This window comes from Triturus cristatus, chromosome 3_1, assembly GCF_964204655.1.
Source record: "Triturus cristatus chromosome 3_1, aTriCri1.1, whole genome shotgun sequence".
Lineage (NCBI taxonomy): Eukaryota > Metazoa > Chordata > Amphibia > Caudata > Salamandridae > Triturus > Triturus cristatus.
In genome coordinates this window covers 975,982,666-976,008,132 of record NC_140583.1, presented here as the reverse complement: position 1 = coordinate 976,008,132, position 25,467 = coordinate 975,982,666, and the positions used below count along the sequence as shown (strand labels likewise).

The window sequence follows — 25,467 nt, the reverse complement described above, 5'->3', positions numbered from 1 at the left end:
AGATGGACAGAAGCCTATCCCGTCCCAGATTACACTGCAACGACAACTGCTAAGCAACTAGTAAGAGAATATTTCCCGAGATATGGGTTGCCCCGCGTCATCTACTCAGACAACGGCCAGCCCTTCTCCGCTGAACTCATGAAGCAAGTGTCTCTTCTGTTAGGGTACACTTGGAAATTTCACTGCTTAAGACATCCTCAAGCAGCAAGTCTAGTAGAGAGACACAACCAGACTTTGAAGACAAAATTGGCCAAGATATGTACAGACAAAGGCGTGGACTGGATGGTAGCCTTACCGGTTGCCCTCTTCTACATGCGTATGGTAGCACATTCCAGAACTGGTCTATCTCCGTATGAGGTGGTCTTTGGCAGACCACCAAATATGTGGGGTACGCCAATGCCTAAAAGAATTACTGATGTAGACAGCAGAATATTGACTGATTACCTGGCTTCCTTGATGTCTGCACTCCAATCTTGTTGTTCACAGGTCAGTGCAGCCTTCCCTGACAAAACCGCCCCTGGAGAACACACCATCCGACCCGGCGACTGGGTGATGATAAGAAACTTCGACAGGACCAGTCCTCTTCAGCCCAGGTGGAAGACTCCAAAGCTCGCGCTCCTAACCACGCGGACGGCGGTGAAGGTCGAAGGCAGGAAGGGCTGGGTACACGCGAGCCACTGCCGGAGATATTTTGGACAAAGAGACACTGTTGCCGGCGACGCTGCCAACCCTAGTGACATTGTAACAGAACAATCTTTTGTGCCTTTGGAACTGACCCCACAACAAGAATATAAATCAAAGTTGAGGTCTGCCATCCGGACTCTGGCTAATTAAGTCCACTGGGCGCAGGTCCAGTGGTGAAGCGGTTGGAGCATGGGGATGGATTTAAACACCTTGACTATGTGGGAAAAAGATAGAATGAAACGCAGAAACAAGAACTTTAAGAAATTGCGTAGTGGTTCTATCATATGTTTAATGATATTGTTTTTCTTCATAACCATTATGACGTGTCTTGGTTGGATCCTCCACACTGTTTTTCCTCCAACACCACACACCTCTCATGCACCCAACAGCACTCAGGAACACACATATCATGACCTACCCCCTCATGAACAAGCCCATAGACTAGCCTTGCAAAACAATACCTTTATACAGATGTTACACTACACTCATCAGGCCAGCAATAGCACAAATTGCTGGATATGTGGCCGCCTCCCACCTCATCAGAAAAAGGGAGGGATGCCTCTTTTCCCCTTTCCATTTTCCTATAATGGGACTTGTGAAGCCTGGTTCGCCCTAATAACAGCTGACAATACTACCCCCACCTCCTGCCCTAACGGAAATAATTCATGCAAGAATGGGTGGCCTTGGGGGGACTTAAACAAGGTACTTAATGCTGCTTGTTACCCAAATGAGGATGGAAGTCCTCAGGCGACAGGTACAGTCCTAGAAAGTGAAGAATACAAGCAAGGGAACATGACCATGTCCTACAAGATGTTAAATACCAAACCTAAAAAGAATGCTGGTCCCCCTTCCATCTCGGTCTCACCAGTAAAAGGACACCTGTGCATCCAGAAAAATGGCTCTGTTCCATTAGGACACAGTGACTGTCATACCACTATAAGTTTTGAAGACAGAGGAAAGTCCTCATTTCTAGCATCCCGCCATACTTATTTCATCTGTGGCCAAACGGCCTATGTGCAGCTGCCCTTGAACTGGGGGGGAACTTGCTATATAGCATTCCTGTTACCCCCTGTCTTTGTGGCCCCATCCACTTACCACCGAGACCTCCTAGTGCCCCATGTCAGACATAAAAGAACGATCGATACCTCCTTGGTTGACCAAACAGAAACCTCATGGGAACAGTATACAGATTTTAACAAGGGGTTCTTCTTCTTTGTTGGCCCTGTACAGAACAGCAAGCTTATACGCAGGTTGACAAGGACCTTAGAGGCTGTTGTCAACCAGACGGCGTCTGCCCTGGGGAGCTTAACCCAGGAGCAGTCCGCCATACGATTGTTTACTCTCCAAAATCGCCTTGTCCTTGACATCATCCTGGCTGACAGAGGCGGAGCCTGTAAAATTATAGGCTCTAGCTGCTGTATATTTATTCCTGATAATTCCCCATCTGTATACACGGCCATAACAAAATTACACAAGATAGCCGTAAGTTTACATCAAGAACCTGGCACTTGGACGTGGTCTGATTGGTTCTGGAAGATAATATCGTCCTGGGGATGGCAACTGCTGTCAGCAGCAGGTATAATATTCCTGATAATAACTGGATGCTGCCTTTGCATCCAATGTGGTCCTGCCCTGTGCGTTCTATGCGCTGCAAACTGCATTCCTAAACCACTTGTCCAGCAGAGAGAAAGGGAAAGAATTATGCTACAAGAATGTATAGATGATCTCATGCAAATTGAGATATAATGTAGGTACACTCTGGGGCAAGGAGGGAATGTGGAAATAAAATTGACAATTGTGCCCCATCTTTTCCCTGTTTCTGCCTGACAGCCATTTTTCTCATTCAGACAAGCACCCATTTTGTGTGTGACATCCATTTTGTCTTCAGACCCACAAGCAAGACACCCTGCCTCTGGCACCCCTGTTCATTGACCACACATTTCTGTGGTTCTGCCAATTCTGGGAACCAGCAGCAGATAGTTCCTGTTTTAAGAAATAGTTCATGTTCTTGACTGCAAGCCAGAGAGCAGATGGTCTCTGTTTTACACAAGATGGTTCCTGTTCTTGACTCTAAGCCAGAGATAAACCCCCGAATGAGGAAGGGCCTTCAACTGAAGGAGAACACATTTCCACACATCGCATGCCCTCTCACGAGACACAAGACACGCCCCTACCTTGACACATCTGTTGGAAATTACTGCTTGTCACTTCCCTTTTCTTGTCACTTCTCTTTTCTTCTTTTGCCTATTGACTGAAAACCATATAAATACTCTGATGTGTGAATAAAGCTAGAGACCACTCCTGTACCCGCTTGGTGCTGGAGCTCTCCCCTTAACTCGAGTTACTGGACCCTTTTTTGTACTCAAGCACCACGGACTCCTCTCTTTGCTTTGACTGAAATTATGATTATTAAGTATAGAAATTCTGAGATGAGGTAGTATTGAATTAATTTACCACAGTGGCCTGTGTCCACCTGACAGCAATCCCACTATCTGAGGCATACTGGAGGTATCAGGTAGGCTTGTTGGCCCCTAAGAACCCCCAGCAGCGAATGAGATTTTAATCCCCATCCAAGAGCACAATAGGGAGTGCATTTGCAAAGTGGTGGGAAAAGAGGTAGTGGCCTGCTATGAGAACTTAGCAATCCTGCTGTGTGGGACTTACTGGCGGTAATAGGAGGGGGCCAACTACCCCTCCTGTTACCTCCAGTAAGTCCCACACTTTGGGATTGCTAAGAGGTCTTCTGAGGCCACGCTCATCTTTCTCCACCACTCTGCAAACACACCTCCTGCCACAGTACTGATTGGGGGATGAACTCCACTTTTCTCCTGAGGGACTTTGGCTGCCAAGTAGCCCTCCTGGTACCTAGTACCTCCTGTAAATCCTACACAGTGGAATTCCTGAGCGCTGGTCGGAGGCCCAGGCACCTTTCCGCACCACTCTGGAAACACACCTCCTGCCACAGTACTGATTGGGGGATGAACTCCACTTTTCTCCTGAGGGACTTTGGCTGCCAAGTAGCCCTCCTGGTACCTAGTACCTCCTGTAAATCCTACACAGTGGAATTCCTGAGCGCTGGTCAGAGGCCCAGGCACCTTTCTGCACCACTCTGGAAACACGACTACTACATTATAGTTAGAAATTAGCATTTAAAAAGCCTTAGAAATTCACTGAAAAAACCATAGGTTTCAGGGATGCTATAGTTAGAAATTAGCATTTAAAAAACCTTACAAATTCACTGAAAAAACCATAGGTTTCAGGGACGTTATAGTTAGAAATTAGCATTTAAAAGACCTTGGTAATTCACTGAAGCAACCATAGGTTTCAGGGATGTTATAGTTAGAAATTCGCATTTAAAAAACCTTGGAAATTCACTGAAAAAAACACAGGTTTCAGGGCCGTTATAGTTATCTGAACATTTCACTCGTACAAAACCAGGAAAAGTCGGCCGTTATAGTTAGTTGAGCTAACTATAACTCGCTCCCCCGCAATGTACTGCTCATGATGTCATATATTACATCACTCATGACATGGTCAAGTGAACTGTCAAAAAAGGTTATTGTGACAGGTTGTTCTGCACAGTTACCAGTGCAACAGTCAGGCTACACAGGGTAGGCCTGAAGCCATGTTTGCCTTACCACTGTAATAGATGGCACAATAGGCGCTGCAGTCAACTAGTGGCACTTAATGTCCCGGCCCTGGGCATGCTTTGTACACTATGTACTAGGGATTGATAGGCAAGTTAAATATACCAGTTAGGAATAAGCAATTCAACCATGTTTAAAGGGGGCAGGCACTGTATCACAGACCCTTTAGCAGGGGTAAAGTACACAGAGTTCTAAAGTCAGTAAAGGTAGAGGGTCCAGCAAAAGGCGAAGTATCTGTGATGACCATGTAGAACAGGTAGATTTCCAAAAGACATTCCATGCCACATCTATGGGTTTTTATGCAAATCCCTATCTACTAAAATTTGTAGAAAGGGATTTTGTGCCCAAAAAATCAAATCTCCTGGAGACAGGCATACCAGTGGAGCAACTTTTAAGTCTCTACATTTTTTCAACTGAGCCTGTACGCTGCACTGTACAACAAACATACAAAGGAGAAAGTACTAAAGCATAGCTTTTGCACCAGAATGCTCCACTTAGAGTACAAAACCAAAGCTTGACAAAATGCAACTAACAGTGCATGGCAGCCACAGTGAGGGAGAAAAAAAACAGCAACATATCTTTGTATAAGGACGCAACGCAGCAACTTTAGTGCTAAAACCTACTAAATCATTATCTATCCCCCCCCCCCCAGAGTGCAGGTGGGCATGTGTGTAGGCTAGACCAGCTCACCATCCCTAGTGGAGGGGTTAGGAGCGAGAGAAGACCTAAGGAGGTAAATAGAACAGTAAATTGACATGCGCGCTCCTCTGAACCTACATTGTAAAGAACACATTTAGATGGAGTAAGCATGGATTTTTGTTCTGCGTGCACGAGCCAGGAGAATTGAAAGAAATGACCGGAGCCTGCGTTTAATTAGTCTGAAGTTAGCACGCTCGGCGGTGTTCGGCTAATTGATCCATTTTCGTGTTCCATTAGTATAGTGGTGTAACCGAAGGCCCGAGACCTCACATCCGCCCCCGCCCCAGCTCTACAGAGAGGGGTGTGGAGCGAGCAGCCGGAATCATAGACCCGTTACCACTATATTGTCATGCAATAGCAGGTTTTAGATTGTGCGGCGTTCAAAATGTAGCCAAATTAAGAGTTCTCAATTTACAATGCGTGTTTAGTATTTAACATAAAATAAAACCAAAACTACAGCTCTCAGAATTCAACGAAAGTTACCGGACTGGCTGGGTTACTTATCTGTGGTCCTGGGAAACTTAATAGGATGAACGCAATTTATCCTTTTTTTAACATCTATTTGGCTAGTGCAATGTTCAAAATAATCCATGTCTACAGTGAGAACTGTAAACCCTGTGCATTAACACCTAGTTGTTTTCAGGATAGATAGTAAGTGCATGTAGACATTAATAAACCAATATATTTGTTGTGGCCATCTCTGTGCAGGTGTTATTTGTCAAAAGAGTGACGTAGACGCCTACATCGACATGAGCACAAATATGTACACATTGAGCTTGTATATGTTTTGCCCTGAGGACATATCACCTCTGCATGCCTCATGGTTTCGTTTGTTGCCAAAGTGCAGCCATGCTGTGCATCCTCGTGAGATAGGCGATAGCAACCACCTGCATCATTGCCACTTTCATCCTTCTCAGTGCTCGCCTGGGCAAGGGTCCAGAGAGACCCTCCCCGTGTGTGCAAAGGAGGCTCTTCCTGTGCGGGAAGACAGACCCTTCTTGGGTGGGCAGAGATGGCACGTTCTGTGTAATCAACTAAAAACCCTTCTTGTTCTTTGTTTGCAAAGATCTTTCCAGATTGAAAAGGAGCATCATTCCTTCTGTTCAATGGAGACCCCCTTTGTGTGTGAACAAGAGAGACCCTCATTTGTGGGAAGAACACTTGTCCCTGTGTGTACAAAGCAGATACTTTCTATCTGGGGAAGGGAGACTCTTCCAGTGGGGGTTATAGAGAACCTTGCTTCCTGTGCAAGGAAGGACCTTCCTGGGTGCACAATGGACACCATTCATGTCTAGGGAAAGAAGACCCTTCGTGCGTAAAAGTGTGTCTATTCCTTTGAGCAAATGGAAGGTGTAGGAGTGGTATAGAACCCTTCTAGTACTCCGCTTAGGAGACCTTATTGTCACCAAAAAGATTCTGGCCGCTGGACAGACTCAAAGACTAGGGTGACCAGAATTTTAAAGCCAAAAACCGGGACATTTCACAAAAATAGAGGAAGGACTAGAATTTTACTTCCAGGGAGCGCACAGAATGACAGCGCTACTCAGCAGATAATTATAGAACAGGCAGTAAGAACATACATAAATGCAATGTTTAAACCCAGTAGCTTGCCTGTTAATTAAATTGCTTGCGTGAAACAAGTGCAACTATTCCTGCTTTGTAAAACAATTAAAATCCCCTCTCGCTGTCTTCATTCGATCCTTACTAAAAACGGGGACAAGCGCTAAATTTCCTGAAATTTGAAGGGACAGCTGGCGAAAAACCGGGACCGTCCTGGCAAATCCGGGATGCCTGGCCACCCTATCAAAGACATGCACAGGCACAAAATTGTCGCGTTCGAAGAGAGACCTTTTCTATGTGCACCAGGTAGACCCTTCCAGTAAGGCGAAAGAAGACTGGGCCGGTGTTTGCAGGAGAGACCCTTCCTTTGTAGGCAAAGAAGACCCTTCGTGTGTAAAAGGGAGACCATGACTTTGTTGAAAGAGAGACCCTTTCTATGTGCACCAGAACACCGTTCCTGTCCAGCAGGGTCGGACTCGGACAAACAATAGGCCCGGGCACCATAATAAAAGTGGCTTCTATTAGCAAAGCAGATAGCTAAAAAGTAGTAATATCAGGTGAACCAACAGTAAAAACCCGCCCACCTGGCCATAAAACCAGCCCGCAACTGCTATAAAATCGTCCCACACACTGATCTGTTCGACTAGCCCTCTGGCACTGCCTGATTGCCATATTAGGCCAGTCCGACCCTGCTGTTCTGGGAAAAAAGACCAATGTGGTGCAAGAGTGACAGAAACCTTAAGTCAGATTTTTTAAGCCACGCAAAGCCACTTTGCGTGACTTTGAGAGGCTCAAAAAATCCAGAGTAACTCAATGCAGCTCAAATGGCTGCATTGCTTTACTCTGCCCTGGGTCGGCGTTGTGTTGTGTGGGTGTTCCCATGCATCTCTCATGATTTTGATGCATTCCCAGATTTACAAGACTTTGTAAACCTGAATATGCGCCAAAAAGATACACCTCTCGGGCAAGGCGTAACGAGGAGATATATCTCAATTTCTCCTCATTACTTCCTCTTTCTATGTGTGCCTTGCAGCACACATAGAAAGAAGAAAAAGCCCCTCAGGATTGTTTTTGTGCAGGAAGATGCCTCTTCCTGCACAAACAATCCTGACTCCAACATAGGCACCATTGCACAATGGTGCAAGGGTGCCTGCATTGGTGCTAGGCTGCCAAAACATCACCAACACAGAGAAAAAGAACAGGAATGCGCTGTATTGGATAAATGCGCTGCATTCCTGTCCGTTCCCTGAGACGCAGGGAAGTGCAATAAGGCGATTTGCTGTGCTGCCCTGTGCCACAAAATTCATAAATATGCCCCTTCATGTGTAGGCAATGGAAATCCTAACTGTAAATGTAAAGTGAGACTGTTTCTATTTGTAAAAGAAAGAAGCGGAAGAAGCTTCCACGCATCAGGGCGAGGGTGTTGTAAAGGGTGCCAGTGGCCGCATGATTTTCAGTTTGGAGCTACAGACACATGGGATGATCTCTTCAAAATTAATAGTTTATCATATTAATTAGGCTCAAGCTTAATTTATAAAAATTGCCAGGGCCCTCATCAAGAGGCCACTGCAGCCTACACCACTCATTGCCCCTGCTAGCACTACCAATGACAGTACCAAACCAGCTACGAACCATCACACTCCTACAAGTGTGACAATTTAGAATATACCAGGTCCCCAAAGCTATAGGAATATTTTGGGTGGCAGGTATTAGCCATTTTTAACATATATTAAATTAGTAAACAACTGTTGTTGTGCTCACTCTGAATCAGACAAACAGCCCTCCATGAGGCAGACTGTGATAAGTGCCGGTGCCCAGCCGGCTTAAATGAAGCTCTGATTAGGTTGCTCATTAGGTATAGGAATATACCCTAGCAGTTGTTTGAAGGGATGATTTTCCTCTAGAATAAGTGAACAAACTAGAACACTTTAGAGATAAATCAGGCAGTTTGAAAGTTTCCGATTCTGCGAGTGTAAACTGGTGCTCCAATTCTGTTTTTTCTTTGCAATGTGGTAAATTTAATCCTGGGATTATCATAGGATAAACAGAAATGCAGGTACGAGAATGCAAAGAAAAAACATTGATAGAAAGCAACTTGCAAAGTGCTGGCACTAAGGCCAGAACTGATTGATAATGTCATAGCAAGTCCTTCAGGCCTCACATGGGGCATAAAAAGTCCTACATACAGTGCCGACAGACAGGTAGATGTATTGTTGGAGCAGGCAAAGGGGTTGCGTGAATGCTGGCAACATGCGTGTGATGCAGCGGAAACGTGGGGGAAACATTTATTCACCACACGTAACCTAATTATCAATAAATGACGGACTCGGATTTACTAATCACTTAGTTTGATCTAATTCTTTGAAAATATGAAAATGGTCATACAGTGACACAATATCAAATCATAGATCATCACACAAAGAGAGTAATTTACAATAACATCTCATTTAAATGAGCATGAGAGAGTGGATAGGAAGAGAGACAAAAGAGCATTGTAACAAGATCAATGCAATTTCAGAATACCATACAAACATAAGGAAACTATTGCACAGCGTGCTAATAGTCTGAGGAGCTAACCCTCCGGCCGGAAGAGAAAGCTGGAGCAACCTCATAAAAGTATGAGGAGAAAACTTAAAGAGTCAGGATCAGACAGCTACAGCCATAGAGGAGCTTAAGAAAACAGCTCTCAGCTTACACAGAGATGCTCACCCTCATCACGCCTGCCTAAGCCACACCGCGCCCAGAGAGAATTCTAACACTAATAATTATACCCAAAATGTTAAAGTCCATCCCTAATTTGGTAGAAAAGTCCAAGCAATTCACAGTTCTCATTGGTTCAGGAGCATAGGCTGTTTAGTCACACCACTTCCGTTGCACCTCATTCTCAAGAGTTCTTTGTTTAGAGCCATGAGGTTATCTTCGCCCTTCAGGAGAGGAAACCACAATATTCTCCTTCCTAGGCTCGTGCCCATCTTCAGATGAATTGCACCATTTACTAGAGCAGTTATCCACAAAATTAAACATTTCCCCAGACAGTAGGAAGTTCCACACGATACAATACCCCAACCACATAGCCATCGACAAGAATAAAACACAATAATCATAATGAAGGAGAAATACATTACTCTGCAGCAGCCTACGTTTAAAAAGCAAATTAATCCTAACAGTGGTTTGAGGCCTTCTCTGCAAAGCGTGCAGTTTCTCTAGGAGAAATAAACAAATTCAGTTACTTGTTCATATAAAACACTCCATTTCATTAATTAATGTTAGTCTTCATATTATTCTAATATAAACGCAAACATTTTTTAACGATTATTCTTTTTAATTAATGCCACTCGTTTAAAATTCTTTTTGTCAACCCGTTTCATTCACGTTGCACATGAAAACTAAAACCTCTTTAACATTATTTCTCTGCTGTCTCTCATGCAGATTTCGTTTGCGACATACAGGAACCATTTGTCATTTTCCTGCACGTTCTTCGATTCTCTTCCCAAATACCAAGTGTTAATATTTTCTTTGTTATTTTCACAACTCGTGTTAATGATTTCACACAAATGGAGGTTTAATCCAAGCAGGTTTTATTTACAAAAATCCTGCTCCATCAATCCCCCCTTTGATGGCTACTTATGCCATCATAAATCCAAAACCTGATTACAATCTGATTTGATTTATTGCATTGTAGACTTCATCTGTTTCAACCGAACCCCATCTATATCTTTCATTACCTCATAATAATTTCTTTTTCTGTCTTCCATTAATATTTCTTCTCTCCTTCTCTTCTTGGCTCTATATGTTTTCTCTACTGTTTTACCCTCACACTTGCAGCATTTATATATCACAAAAAGCATTAGTATTCCAGTAGCAATAATAGGTGTTAGTATTCTCCCTAACAAGCTATTACCAAATGTTAAAAACCAGTCTCCTACAGAGGAAAAACCCTTACCAAGTTTCTCCCAAGCACCATCAACCTTCAGTTCAGTTAAATCTTCTGCGTAATATTAGTAATATATCCCTCTAGAGTCTTACTTTTGTCAGGGATATATGTATAGCATTGTTGAATTTTCAACATGGTACGGAATCCGCCCTCTTTAGTCAATAATACATCAAGAGCAAGTCTATTTTACAAAACCATAGACCTCATGGCCACCATTTCAGTATCAATCATCCAAAACCCACCAGCAGTTTCTGTAGATAAACGATCAACCACTGTGGGCAATTTTCTAATTTTGTGCGAATTTAAAATTACTCCAATGGAAGGTAACAATGTTCCAAAAATATCCCCCACAATTTCCGCAGCACCAATTCCCCTTTTACTAAGTGTTAGTGTACTCTTACCCTTTTCATTGGCTCTATGGCTCTTATCTACATGATAAACCTTAGGAAAGACAATACCCAAATAACAAAAGCCATACCAACGTGCTGGTAACCTATAGTAGGCATTCTTACCATGCACATAATAAATTCCAGGGAAAACAGGATCCGTACCACCTCTTAATCCCCAACCCCCTGTTATTAGGAAAGTATGATCACATTCGCTAGAACCAATGAAATAGTTAATAAACTCAGTTTTCTGTCATAGTAAGCAAAGCTTTCCTCTATAATGCCAATCTAGAGTCATTGCAGCATATGTCTCACCTTTCTTATAATCCCCAGCTCTATGAGCCCAAGGAGGAGTGTGACTCTTTTTCTCGGCAGCTTTTCTCTTAAGATTTTCTCTTCTATCCTCTACAACATTAATGAATTCAATGTCCTCACTCCCTAAATGACAGGTTAAGTTATTTCTATGGGCATATACAGTATCTATAGTCTTAGTAGTATGGAAAAACTCTCCAAAGTATTCAGCATTCCTTGCACTACTTACCATATCGCATCCATAGTATTGACATACTTATACAAGAGTTTAGTAAAGACATTCAACAAAACATCATTAATAGAATTATCTTGATGTAAGTAATTTCCAGGTAATTTCTTAATGTTAATCCGTGGGTCTTCTTTAAGATCTTCTCCCACATTAATCTTTGTATCCACTAAATCATTAGTAGTACTACTCTTAGTGTGGAACATAAAATAAGGCACAACAACTATTTATATGAGCCAAACAAACATTAATAGAAAGACACATATAAAGCAAGCATTAATACACGTATGTCCAGTTGATCCCTGATTCTGATTACCATTCTCCTGAATCCTAGCCATTTTCAAAAATGTATAATTAAAAACTTTAAAACTTTTAAAAAACTAAACTAAAAAATGAATTTTCAGAAAAGTATGTGTGTCTATTAGGCCTGGGCGGTAAATTCCGTTCCGCTCGCGGAATTTGCGGAATTCGCGTAATTTCGCGTTCCGCGGAGAACGCAAAATTGCTCAAAAGTCTGCTTTCCGCGATTTTGCGAAATTTTTGCTTGTTCGCGTTCTCAAAATGCGTGTTCGCGAGATATTTCTCCCCGAGCACGCAAACAGCAATTGTGAATAGGAAAAAAGCATCGCGAACAAGCAATTCCGCGTGTTCGCGGAATTTCTGCGTGTTCGCGGAGATTTTTTACCGTTTCGCGGAGATTTGCGTAACGCAATTCCGCAAATTCCGCCCACCCCTAGTGTCTATGCCCTTTCAAGCATCAGGTCTCGGGTCTTTGCTAGAAATTTCCAAGACCAATCCCATCTCCCCCCCCCCAAAAAAAGTCCTCAGTCTTTATTCCAGTTCTTGTATTCTCAGAACAGTTCTATCTTCTGCACCCCACTTTAGGGTGGCTCAAAGCAATCTCTGCGACTAGGCTCAACAACTTATCCACAATCTTCTGTTGAATCAACTGTTTGAGCAACGAAATACGTCCATTCAGGTGCCGAATATTTCTTGTTGGAACTCTTGCTCTTTTTGTTTGCCGGACTGTATCTTCTTCAGGATCACTTTGTTCAGGTATTTCAATTGTTGTATTTGGAACACTCTCATTCAAAGTATATTTTAGTCTTTTCACTCCTTTTGGCCATATGTCTCATTTTCTTGCTCTTTTCTTTTCAACAATTTCAGTTTCATCCGATTCAGGACTTATTTCAATACTTCTTTTAGTTGATTCTTTTTTTTCTTCTTCACTGTTTCCTTCTGGAATTAATTTCTTCACTGTGTCGACAGACCTAGTATCTGGTGCCCACTTTACTCGATTTCCCACTTTAATCTTTGATTATTTTCTTTTCTCTTTTCTCGATTACCTTCAACTGATTCTTTACTTTCAAGTGGACTTGGGACTCTCAGAGTGTGACTGCCATGAATCCAGTTCAGCAAGCCACCACACTTCACTGCTATCATTGTCACAAGTATTACATGATATGACCCATGCCAACGAGGTTCCAAACATGACTTTCTCACGTACTTCTTGACAAGAACTCACTCTCCAGGGCTCAAGCCGTGTGCCTGTGATTGCTGTGTTGTGGTTGCAACTTTTCCAACCTGATGAAACACAGAACGCACCACATCAGACAATCCTTTGCAATAATCGAGCACTAAATCATCAATAATATTCATGAGTTGATTGTTGCAACTATTGGCTGTCTCATTGCTCTGCCCATTACTTTCATGCAGAGACAATCCAGTCTTTCTATCAGAAATACTTCTTAGACTCATCAGGACTAATGGCAATGCATCTGGCTATTTCAGTGTAGTGAATGCACACACTTTTGCAAGTCCTGACTTAATTGTGCCATTCACCTGCTCAACAGTGGCGGTGCGTCCATTGGGGCGCAGGGGCGGAGCCCACTTAACGCACGCAGTGTTCTTGCAGCAAATCCAGCAGACCAGCAATGAATATTTATTTATTGGAATGGTAGCTCAGCTCTTACTGTGTAGCGGCCAGGAGTCGGGACATGAAGGGGGTGGGGCCGGGGGCGAGCACTAACGCTGACTGACAGCGGCTTGCAAATTATTTGCGCATGCTCGAGTTTGGCTCACGACAAGCACGAGCATGCGCATTCGCCGCACTGTCTGCCATGTTCTATGTACTGAGAGGAGGGGGCCGAGAGGCCGAGGGTTGCCTCATGCAGCAGCCCCGTCTCTCGGTATCCGGGCGAGCCCTATCCGTGCTCTTTAGCCAGTCCAGGGCAGGCGCTGCTAATGCAGCGTCTCTGGATTGGCTGAGAGCCTGAGACAGTCTCAGACCCCGCGCGGCAGCCTACGAAGAAACTGCATTGGGTGCTGCGCAACTATGGCCAATCACTGTGGCTTATGTCTGAACACAGTGACAGTGATTGGCCATGAGGTGCGCAGCGCACTCTCTGCAGTCCGTCGCGTCATCACGCACGCGGTGCCACACTGTCTGCATACACACCTCGTGGCGGCGGTGTACAGTGTGTGTCAGCTCTCCCGGACCCGTCGTCACTCGTGTGACTCGTGTCGTCGACTCGTGGTGGTGACTGACGTGACTGCCAGTGTCATCGTGACCGTGTTTGTTGTCAGACTCCAGACTCCACAGCAATTCTTGTGTACTGTTGTCCCTGACTCCCGTGACTAAGTCGGTCTACGGACTTGTTTATTGGTGAGTACTGCATAGCTCATTATCATTTTGATTAGGCATTCCGATCTGGCCCATTCCCATACATGCCAATGCCAACATTAAGAGCAAAGTGGGAGATTTTAAAAAGAAAAGCGGGAGAATGGGGCCTTGAATCGGGTTACTGTCATGTGTGGGCACTGGGCTTTGTAAGTGTGCTGCTGCAGGATCAGACATTTGATACGCAAATGCACGTTTTCGTACATACCAACATTTCAGAAGAGCAAAGTGGGAGATGTAAAAAAAAAAAATCGGGAGAATGGGGCCTTGAATCGGGTTACTGTCATGTGTGGGCTTTGTAAGTGTGCTGCTGCAGGATCGGACATTTGAAACAAATGCACGTTTTCGTACATGCCAACATTTCAGAAGAGCAAAGTGGGAGATGTAAAAAAAAAATCGGGAGAATGGGGCCTTCAATCGGGTTTCTGCCATGCATGGACTTTGGAAGTGTGCTGCTGCAGGATCGGACATTGGAAAGCAAATTCACGTGTTTTTTTTATCACCTTTCAGAAGCATGGAGTGCAATGGCAGGCAAGAAAGAGGGGTATGCAAGAGTTGTGCTGAGATAACGCTTCGAAACGTGTCTTTAGTAGAAACGTTTGAATTTAAAATTTTGATCTATCATATTCCATAAAGAGATTGAAAGCTAAAAATCATATCATTATTACATTTAAATGTAAGCAGGTTCCAATGGATAATTTTAACGTAGCAGACTAAAAAAAGTCTGGTCTCCCCGAACATCAAACAAAATAAATATTTTAAGAACACTGTAGTTGTTTTATGTTAACTTGAAGAACTGACGCTGGTAAAATTCATTGGGATTACTTGTATTTTAAAAGCAATGCTTGTCTAGTTACAGCACTTTCCAATGGAAAAAAGATAAACGTCTGTATCCCTTGTTTCTTGATGTAAAGCAGGGGTACATCTTTTCTAGTTCGAGCCTTTGAAATGAAAATCATAATAATACAAAGCGTATTAGCAGAGAATACATATTCAAGTACCAAAAACAAAACTAATGTGACAACCTCGGCCCAAGCAAAAAAGTTCTTTTAGGAATACCATAAACTCTTTCCCAAATTCCACTGGTTCCAACGAGCAGTCAGGGTCATACAGGGGAAAATATCGTGGTGGGGTTGGGGGAGGGGAAGGATGGCTAAAGCTTAAAAGACTCGCATTTGAAGCCCTGAAACTTTACTCTCCGCTATCACAGTCACCTCTCTGCATCTGTTACCCGACCCTAAAACCATAATTCAAGATCATTGTAATCCAATCAATGTCTTGTCACCTAACATAGATAATGCCATTTACTATCGGAAAGAAATGTTTTCTCAGTAGATGTATCTTTGGGCTCTAACTTGTGCACTGGCCTGGCAGGTTGCGGTCAGTGCATACAACCCCCCCCCCTCATCCCCCGTCAGCCCGGGCTGAAACAACTTCCGGGCACACTATAACTTATGCGGATGCTGTGCACGCGCTGCAATTAGTTTGGACTATTACTGTCTCAAGCTAGAGGTAAGGAGCACTTTCATTCCGACCTCAATTGAGGCTTAAAGATCTATATGCCGTGTCCCCAACTTTTCTTCCCATCTTGCCTCTTGTGATTTCAGATCAACTGGTATCATATCGGTCAAGGTTTTATAGATCTGGCCAATCTTACTTCCTGTATGCTGGGTTATGTCCAAAAGGGGAATTCTTTCAACCGATATGGACTCATACCTTAGCTTGTTCATAAATTCCCTAACCTCCAGCTATTTAAAAAAGGTCTTTGCTCCCAACCTAAAATCCTCTAAATTAGATGAGCAGCGCCACCATGTGGTAGACTTCTCTAGGTATGGTGCTCACACTTAGGTGCCGGTGCCGAGCACTGGAAACCAATTAAGTGCCGGTGCTCACCTCAAATTAAGCACTTAAAATCGTAATAAAGTAGTGGATTTGTTTTCCTAGAGAGAGGCTTCATATGTAATCATTGAAGGCGAGTGGCGGGAGTAGCAGAGGAAAGTGTTACCTTCCCTGTAGCGGTACTTATTGCACACCAGAGGCCAACAACGATTTTTTAAAGCATGGTAACAGCATGTCCGTGTAGTTCCAGAGTATTTGTTAACTAATACAAGTAATATAGTAAATATAGTTCGTTACCCATAATTATAACGTGAATGAAAGGCTGAGTGCATGTGACGTGAGAAAGTGAGCGCGTAATGCACACAGTGGTTAAACAACTGTGGCAAAGAATGTCCCTGACAGAACTTACTACTGACTGCACAGTTTTTAGCCCCGAAATGAAAGCAAATTATTATTTAACAAAGGTAGGCAGCAAAAAAAGCTCAATCATACGCCAGGCATCTGGAAATTATTAAACTCTTTTTTTTTTTTAACTTGGAAAAACTATTACGTAGAGTGGAGGCAACCATCATCTTCCGGATTAAAGAAGGCACCCAAAATAAGACGAAGCTGGGGCGATACACCCTGCCCCCGCCAAACTCCATAACACCCCTAAGCAAAGCCCACGACTGTTTGCTTTCATAATAACGACTTTTTTTTTACTAAATAATGGCACACCCCAAAAAAATAGAAATTCCACGATGATATCTATTCATATTAGCATTAACGTATGCATTTATTCATTAATAACTCCAAGATTTTCAAGTACTTGCCAACAGGCTGGGCTGTGATTACAGCAAATGTACCATAGATGTTTTTTAAGGAGTCGTCAGTTTTTAAAGTTGTGTCTTTTAGATTTAGAGGGAGTTTGTCCTATCCGTTGGAACTCAGAAAGCTTCTGCAGTTTTCTCCATTAACATTCCTGTTGATTTCAAGAACTGTGTGGGTTGAAAAACTTTTTTTAAGGAATAATGCTCATGTTTTTGTAGCTGCTGTTTCAAATATAGATGCACGTCCACCACGTTAAAGTCACTTGGCTTTTCTTCCTTTAGTCAGTTCAGTTCTCTGCTCTATATCCCACATCAACGAACTCTGTAACTCAAAGAAAGAAATTGTCAAGTACCGGGAAGAAGCTTAACACATCCATCACATATTTTAATAAATTGTTTCTATTTTTATTTTCAGCACCTTCTAAAGCTTGACAACCCTTACCAAATTTTTGGTCATATTTCCGGCGAAGAACAAGACCTCCTTTGCTGCTCTTTCACCCCGGCTACGACCCAGCAAACACCAGAGTTAAAGGTAAGGAAACTGATGCTATTTATTTTTTTAGATCAGAGTTAGGGCTATGTGTGTGGTCACTGTACATGGTGGTTGGGGTAGGCACACATTCTGAACATTGTACCCTCAGTGGATGGAATTTACTAACAGCCTTAGCCCTGTGATTTGGGCAATAACGGTTGTTAACAGCACTATCTATCCCTTGCCTTGTTCAAGGCCCTCAAGCAGTGTCTGTTTCAGTGCCTTCAGCAACCACTATGGCACACAGAGCCAGCAGGCAGTAAGGCTGTATTTTTAGCAGTCATGTTGTGCAAAGGGGAGCTGTTGGAGATTTATTGCGATACTGCACAAGATATATGTATTTATACTGAAATTTGATATTATTGCACCGCACCTTATATGTTGTACTTTGATTATTGGCAGGTTTCTTTAATATATATTGGTAAGGCCAGCATCGGCATCATGAATACAGTACAAGAGCTGATTACAAGGTCATTCCAGGAACGGCCACTTGAAGAGAAAATACATTTAAAGCAATTGGGACCTCATCGGCCTGACCTAAAACTACAGCAAACATCCCAGGACAGAGGAAAAATGTCCACACGTACATTCTCAAACGCCTGGTACACAAAAGCTGATTGGCTTACAGGGTGCCCTTTAAGAAATTCTCTGCTCTGCTTCCCCTGCTTGCTGTTTGGTGGTGGGTTTTCGTGGACAAATCAAGGAGTAACAGACTTGAAGCATTTGTCTGAAAAAATAAAGAAGCATTCACGCACAAGAAAGCATATAGAAAACCTGACTAGACTGGGAATGTTGGGGGAAGATGCTCCGATTGAGCAGCAGATAAGGGATGCATACCGCAAAGCAATACAGAAACACAATGAAGCAGTTGATAGGAACAGACAGATTCTATCCAAAATAATTGATTGCATTCGTTTGTGTGGTGCTTTTGAACTGGCATTGCGAGGCCATGATGAATCAGAAGGTTCCCCAAATCCTGGAATATTCAAAGGCCTTGTGGATTTAATAGCAACCATAGACAAGGATATGGAAGCACATTTAGCAAGTACTACAGTCTTTAAGGGCACCTCTAAAACAATACAAAATGAACTTCTTGAGTGTATGCTCGAAATTATGAGAAGCTATATTGTGCAAGAATTGCAAAACACAGACTTTGTGGCTATTCAGGCTGATGACACCACTGATGTGGCCACTAAAACACAGTCCGTTTTAGTGTTTCGATACATTGACAATGACGGACAAGTTGTGGAGAGGTTCTATGGTTTCACACATTTAAGAGACTCTAGTGCAGAAACCATTACTGCAGCTATACTGCGTCAACTGAGCTTAATTTTTCCACAGCTGCCTCAAAAAAAAAACGTATTGCGCAAAGCTATGATGGTGCGTCCGTAATGAGTGGAAGCCTTAGTGGAGTTCAGAAGAGAATTCGAGATGTGTACCCTAATGCTCATTATGTGCACTGTTACGCTCACCAACTTAATCTTATTATGCAACAGGAAGTATCAAAGATCACCGAGACACGAATTTTCTTTCAGGATATAGGAGGCATGGCAGCATTCTTCTCGCGTTCCCCCAAAAGAACAGACGCACTTCATGACATTGTAGACAAAAGCGTTCCAAGGGGATCCTCAACTCGTTGGAACTTTAACATCCGTACAGTCAACCTAATCTATGAACATAGAGAGGACTTTCAGAAATATTTTGAAGCCATAGAAGCCAATGATGAGTTTGATTACAAAAGTCAGATTGAAGCCCGTGGCTTTACTAGAACACTACAAGACAGAGAGTTTTAGTTCTTACTGTTTTTATTTCATGATATAATGGTAGCTGTCGACCTGTTATACAATCAGTTACAAGCACGAGAGATAGATACTGTCAAAGTGCAAGTATATAATACTATGTTTGTCCAAAGCATAAGCAAAGTGAGAGATGGGGTTGACAATTTAGACAGCAAACTGCCAAAGCAATCTACTTTCTCAAACCGCAGGAAAAACATCACCACTATGGTCCGAATTGCAAAGGAGATCTGTGACATTGTAATTGTGCAGGCAAAAGAGCGTTTTTCTTTCACAAAACATTTGGTGAGTGCCACATTATTGCAAAGTCAACAGTTTGCCAAATATGATGAATCCTTCCCGGAGCGTGCTCTGAATGAGGCTGTGGGAGCTTATCCTATGCTCAATAAAGAAGAGCTGAGAACTGAGTTGACTGTACTGTACGCAATGCCTGTGTACCGTAAGGCCACAAGTGCCTTGTCTTTGCTGGCTTTAATACATAAACTTAATATGGAAAAGTCACTTGGAGAGACAGTGGCTTTACTTAAAATTGTCATAACCACTCCTATGACAACAGTCGAGTCAGAACGATGTTTTTCAGCCTTAAAGAGGATTAAGACATTCCTGAGAAACACCATGCTTGAGGAAAGACTCAATTCTTTGGCAATGCTCTCTGTAGAGGGCAAGCTAGTTCAGAAAATCCCGGACTTTAACACTAAAGTTATTGAAAAGTTTGCTGCTCTTAAAGAGAGACGTGCTGATTTCATTTACAAAAAGTAAACAATGTTGAATGCTGCTACTTTGCAACCAGTTTAGTTTGTTAAATAAAAAACATCTGTGAGTGAGGGACTCAGAAATGCATTGTATCTCGAAGTCTGTTATGAAGCTCTGTGGTTATACTGAATAAGCAGCTACCTATGTTATATGACATCTCTTTATTAATGTTATAACTGCACTTTCACAATTGCTTTATTAACCTTCCTGCTTTCTCAAATTTGCTTGAAAAAGCACCATTTCTCTACTCTTTTTTCAAAATTTTCTCGGGGGGGGAACCCCCCCGAACCCTCCATATAGGGGTTCGGGCTCGCTCGCAACGGTGAAGATACCAATCATTTTACGCCCACCACTTTCAAATGTCACCAGCCGCTCCTGCTGCTCAACCATGCCTGATGCTTCTAGTCGATAGGCACAGTACAATTTTTGTTTAATTTGCAATGTAGCACAAATTGTTTGAATTATTTCATTATTAACATGAGTCCCTCTATCTGATTCAAAAGAGGCTGGAAATCCAAATCTTGGGATGATCTCTCTGAGTAGCAAGTTAGCAACAGTTAAGCTATCCTTGTGTCTTGTTGGATTAGCTGCCACCCAACGAGAAAACAAACAGCCAATCACCAGTACATATTTTAGTCCATTACATGGTGGTAGTTCTATGAAATCAGCTTGCAATCGTGCAAATGGACCAGCTGCTCTTCCAATTCGTTCCCAAACAACTGTCTTTCTCCCTGCATTTTGCTGCTGACAAGTCATACACCTCTTGCAAAGACTCTCTGCAATGACTCTAAATTTAGGGTTAAACCATGACTGTTTGAACAATCTAATCATAGCATCTCTACCTATGTGTGTACGACCATGATAAAACCTCACCATTTGGGACAACAAACTATCTGGCCATATTGGTCTTCCATCAGTGTAGATCCACACTTCATCTTCTTCCCCATGTGAACAACCTGCCTTGAGCCAGTTTTCTTTTTCTTCAACACATGCAACTGCCTAATTTCTTCCAAAGTTTCAATAGATGAGAACATCGGATTGCACCCTTTTAAATCAGATTTCTTTTTGTTCATCGAAATTGAATTTAGCGCACAATAACGCGCAACTTCATCAGCTGCCAGATTTGTGTGCTGAACATTTCACATCCCCAATTTCTTTGGGCAATTGTAGTTCCAACAACAGGTCTTTAACATATTCTCCATTTTTAATTGGTGAACCTGATGAGGTTAAGAAACCAAGTTGGGACCACAATTTTCCAAAATCTTGCACCACCCCAAAACCGTACTGACTATCAGTAAATATGGTTATTCTCAAACTCTTCCCAAAGTAACACGCTCTTGTCAATGCCACTAATTCCGATATTTGTGCAGATTTTGCTCCCTTTAAGCATGAAGCTTCAATGACATTAGCCACTGTAGAAACTGCAGAGGAAGCTCGCAAAGTACCCTTTTCATCTCTCAAGCAAGATCCATCCGCAAACATCACAAAATCTGATTCCGGTAATGGAGTATCTTTTATGTCAGGTCTTGGCTTTGTACACAACTCAGTCACATCCAGACAATTATGACCCGCTTCATTCATCACCACCTCACAATTCGGATTGGGCAACAAGGTAGCTGGATTCAAATTTGTGCATCCTGTCACCGTCACATTCTCAGCTCCCAGTATCATTCGTTCATATTTTGTCAACCGACTACTCGTAAGATGTTGTGTTCGTATCAACAAAATCTCAACAGAATGCGGTACATACACAATCGCTTCACTCTGTTCCAAGCTCACACAGGTAGCAACAACTACTTTAAAACAACCTGGGAAAGCTGCAGCCACAGAATCAAGAGTGGCAGAAAAATATGCCACTGGACGACGCGCTGTTCCATGCATTTGCATTAGAACTGAAAGTGCACAACCGTCTCTTTCACAACAGAACAATGCAAAGTCCTTGTCGAAATCTGGCTTTCCCAATGCTGGTGCTCGACAAAGGCTGTCCTGCAACTCAATGAATGCCTTCGTACACTCCTCATTCAACTGAATCAGATCTGACACATCTTTGTGAGTCAATCTTTGTAATGGCTTGGCTGTCAATGAGAACCCATTGATCCACTGTCTACAGTATACAACCATACCCAAAAACATCTGAATCTCTTTCTGTGTCTCGGGTGGTTTAATTTGCAAGATCGCATTTATTCGATCCTGTGACATTTTCCTGTCTCCTTTTTCGATATTTGCCCCAAATAAAGAACTTCTTTCTGGCAAAATTTAAATTTCGCTGGTGACACCTTCTGCCCACATACTGCCAAATGATGCAGTAGAGCTATAGTATCTGTCACACAAGCCTCTCTCGTCTTTGAAGCAACAAGCAGGTCATCGATATACTGCACCAGGACTGAGTCATTTGGCATTACCAGTGACTCTAAGCACCTCTTTAAAATCTGATTAAAAATTGAGGGCCTCTCGGTATACCCTTGAGGAACTTGGCACCATGCCAAAACACGGTCTCCGAACCGGAACGCAACCAAATATTTACTATCCGAATGCAAAGGTATCGAGAAAAACGCTTGACACCAATCAATCATTGTGAACCACTCCGCATCACATGGAATTTAATAAAAAATCACTGCTGGATTGGGGTTATTGGACAACAAGGTATTACTATCTGATTAATCTTCCTCAAATCCTGAACAATTCTATATTTACCACTTGGTTTCTTAATTCCCATTATAGGCGAATTACACGGACTGCTTAATATTTCTTTTAGAATACCTTGTTCAATCATCATTTCACTCACAGTCGATACTCCTGCAATTGTCTCAGGACTCATTTTGTAAGGAGCAGTTTTTGGAAATTCTGCACCTTGTTTGACTGGAATTTGAATAGAATCTACTGCTTTCATTATTCCAATGACTTTCCCTGAAAAATCCCACACATCAGCCAGCACAGTGTCTATCAATTCAACAGGCAAATCCTTTGCTGTAAATAAAGGATATAAATCATTCACTTTTGTCCCTTGACTTACCATCTTAAAGACAACATCCTCATCTTTCGTATGAAATGCTATTCCATCATCATCACAACAATGCTATTCCATCTGGTGTACAATATATGGTGCAATTCATTTTACACAACAAGTCTCTACCCAAAAGTTTGACTGGACTTGTGTCACACACTACAAAATGATGCACATCTCGAAAATCTCCAATCTGTATGTTCATTGGTTTTGTCACTGGAGTTTTGATCAATTGATTTGAAACGCCTACAACTTGGATAGTATCTCCAGAGAGGAGTAGGTTAGGAATTTCCACAGTTCTCACAGGGGAACGGGTAGCACCAGTGTCTACAAGGAATGTGATCACATTACCTTCTACTTCACCATCCACAAAAGAACTACACTGATCTACCTCTAGGGATGCGCCAAGCACGCACTCCTCCTCCCCCTCAGGCACCGTCATTGAGATGTATCTGAATCACTCCCTTGGCACTGCAACCAATATTGTGAAGCCACTTTTACATTTGCGTTTACTGATTTATCTGTTTGAAAACCTATATTTGCACTGTATCTCTGTATTTGACCAGTCACATTCTGATTTGGCATAGGCGCTTGAGGTATTTGTGAACCTTGTCCTCTTCCATCTAGTAATTGAGAATTCTGATTTTGCATTTGATTCACCTGATTCATATCATTTACACCTGTATCACCTGTATTTGCCAACAGACTCCCACAATTGCGTCTCCAATGTCCCAACTTACTGCAAGCATGACACGGATATTTCTTCTTCAAATCCTCTGTTACCTCTACCTCTTCCACCACCCTTCATAGCAATAGTAGTAGTATTCTGAGCATCTTGAACATTCTGACCTTTTCCCTGAAAACCTGTCTAAGTCAAATCTACAAAACTACCTTTCTGTGCCACTTTCATCTGAGCCCACATTAATTTATTTTTCAACTTTTTGTGGCTCGTTTCAATGTCATCACTACAATATTTCGCATAACGCACTATTTCATCAATCATCTCACTCTGCCCACAAATGAAATGCTGTTGAATCATCCTACTAATCTCTGGTCTCAATCCAAACACAGACCTATATACAAAATGACCCATATCTTTGTCAGTGATATTCTCAATGCCACTGTACTGTTTAGTCCTATCTACTTTGACCCAATCTGTCTCCTTTGGAGAAATCTTCCCCTTCAGATAAGTAATGACCTGATTATATTTTTTCATCACTTCATCAGATGGTGCTCCAGTTTTTGCATCTCTTGGATATATTTCTTTTGGACAATCTACAGAAATTTTACACTCAACCCACAAATCAGCTGGAACTACAACATCAAACAAACCATCTAAGTCTTTCCATTAGACTTTAGAAACTTTCACAAACCTCTCTACCTGTTTGTATCACTCCACTGGTTTTTCTCTCAATCTGGGAAATTAATTTGTAAATGACAATATATCCTGTCTCGACCATGGGACGTGAGCACACTGCCCTCCTGGTGCTTCCCTCATGGGATATATCATTTCAGTCACCTCTGCAGCTGTTTCTCTCACTGTAAACAGTGGTAAGGCCCCTGTATTCACAACAGTTTCTTCCTTCTTTTTAGCCCATCTGCCGTTCCAATGATCCAACTCACCACATCGTCTCAATGTGCTAATTAACTCCTTAATTTGCAATCTTTACCCTGAAGCATTCAAACTCTCCATTTCCTTGTCACTGAAATCCAATCTGTATGTTTTTTGTAAAGCCTTCAACTTTTCTATATCCACACCAAATGTCTGTGCAACTTCAGCAAACTTCTCATGTAGATTTCTTGCTCTCATCATAATATTCTTACAAAAAAATAACAACTCCTTTTCCTGATACCTACTCAATCTCTCTGGACTAATTGTACCTAATATCATTTCTTCCAAATCCGCTTTCAATTTATTCACATCCATGCTCTTGTCAACTCTATTAGATGTCATCCCACTAATCCACTCATACAGTTCCTCTGGTGAAGGTCCTAATGACCCCACTGAAGTAGGTGTCACTCCTTTCGTATTCTGCAACAATCTCCTTGGATCCATTTGTACACTACTACGTTTTGGAGTTTCCACTGACCTCTCTGAAACATCAATCAATGACTCTGATTCACTCGCACCATTACTAATCCTGTCATTTGCTACGGGAATAAAAGTCTCATCTAAAAGTGCAGGAAATGTTAGAGCATGTACTTGCGAAATACTCTGTCCATCCCTATATAATGGAACTATAGGACCAATAGTCACTAGAACTGACAAAGCATCTACATTCAAATTCAGCTGATTAATTTTTTTGTTAAGTCCCCTTTCGCCTGACTCACTACAGTAGAATTCTTCCCTTGAGGCACTTCCATCTGAATCAATGGAGCACTTGGTGAAGGTCTCTCGTGTTCCTCCACATATGGTGGCAGTCTGCTCAAGAATAATTCAACCAACAACTCATCATCAACCTCATTTGGATCTGATTCTGTTTCTGGTATATTTTTCTTCACTTTACACTTTCCTCCTTCCTGATTCTGTACCAAAACAACTGGATACATTCCTTGACCCATTGCTCTTACATCTCTTCTTCATTTCTTTATCTGTGCATCCCATT

At 42.3% G+C, this 25,467-nt stretch overlaps 1 protein-coding gene across 1 annotated transcript; it reads left to right on the top strand.

The window, feature by feature from the left end:
* The first annotated feature begins 699 nt into the window (after positions 1 to 699).
* LOC146861345 (endogenous retrovirus group V member 2 Env polyprotein-like) lies at positions 700 to 24,509 on the top strand. The gene is made up of 2 exons (XM_085646232.1): positions 700 to 2,201; positions 24,455 to 24,509. Exons 1-2 carry the CDS (start codon positions 874 to 876, stop codon positions 24,507 to 24,509), a joined length of 1,383 nt encoding a protein of 460 aa, XP_085502358.1. The 5' UTR covers positions 700 to 873.
* Positions 24,510 to 25,467: the final 958 nt, after the last annotated feature.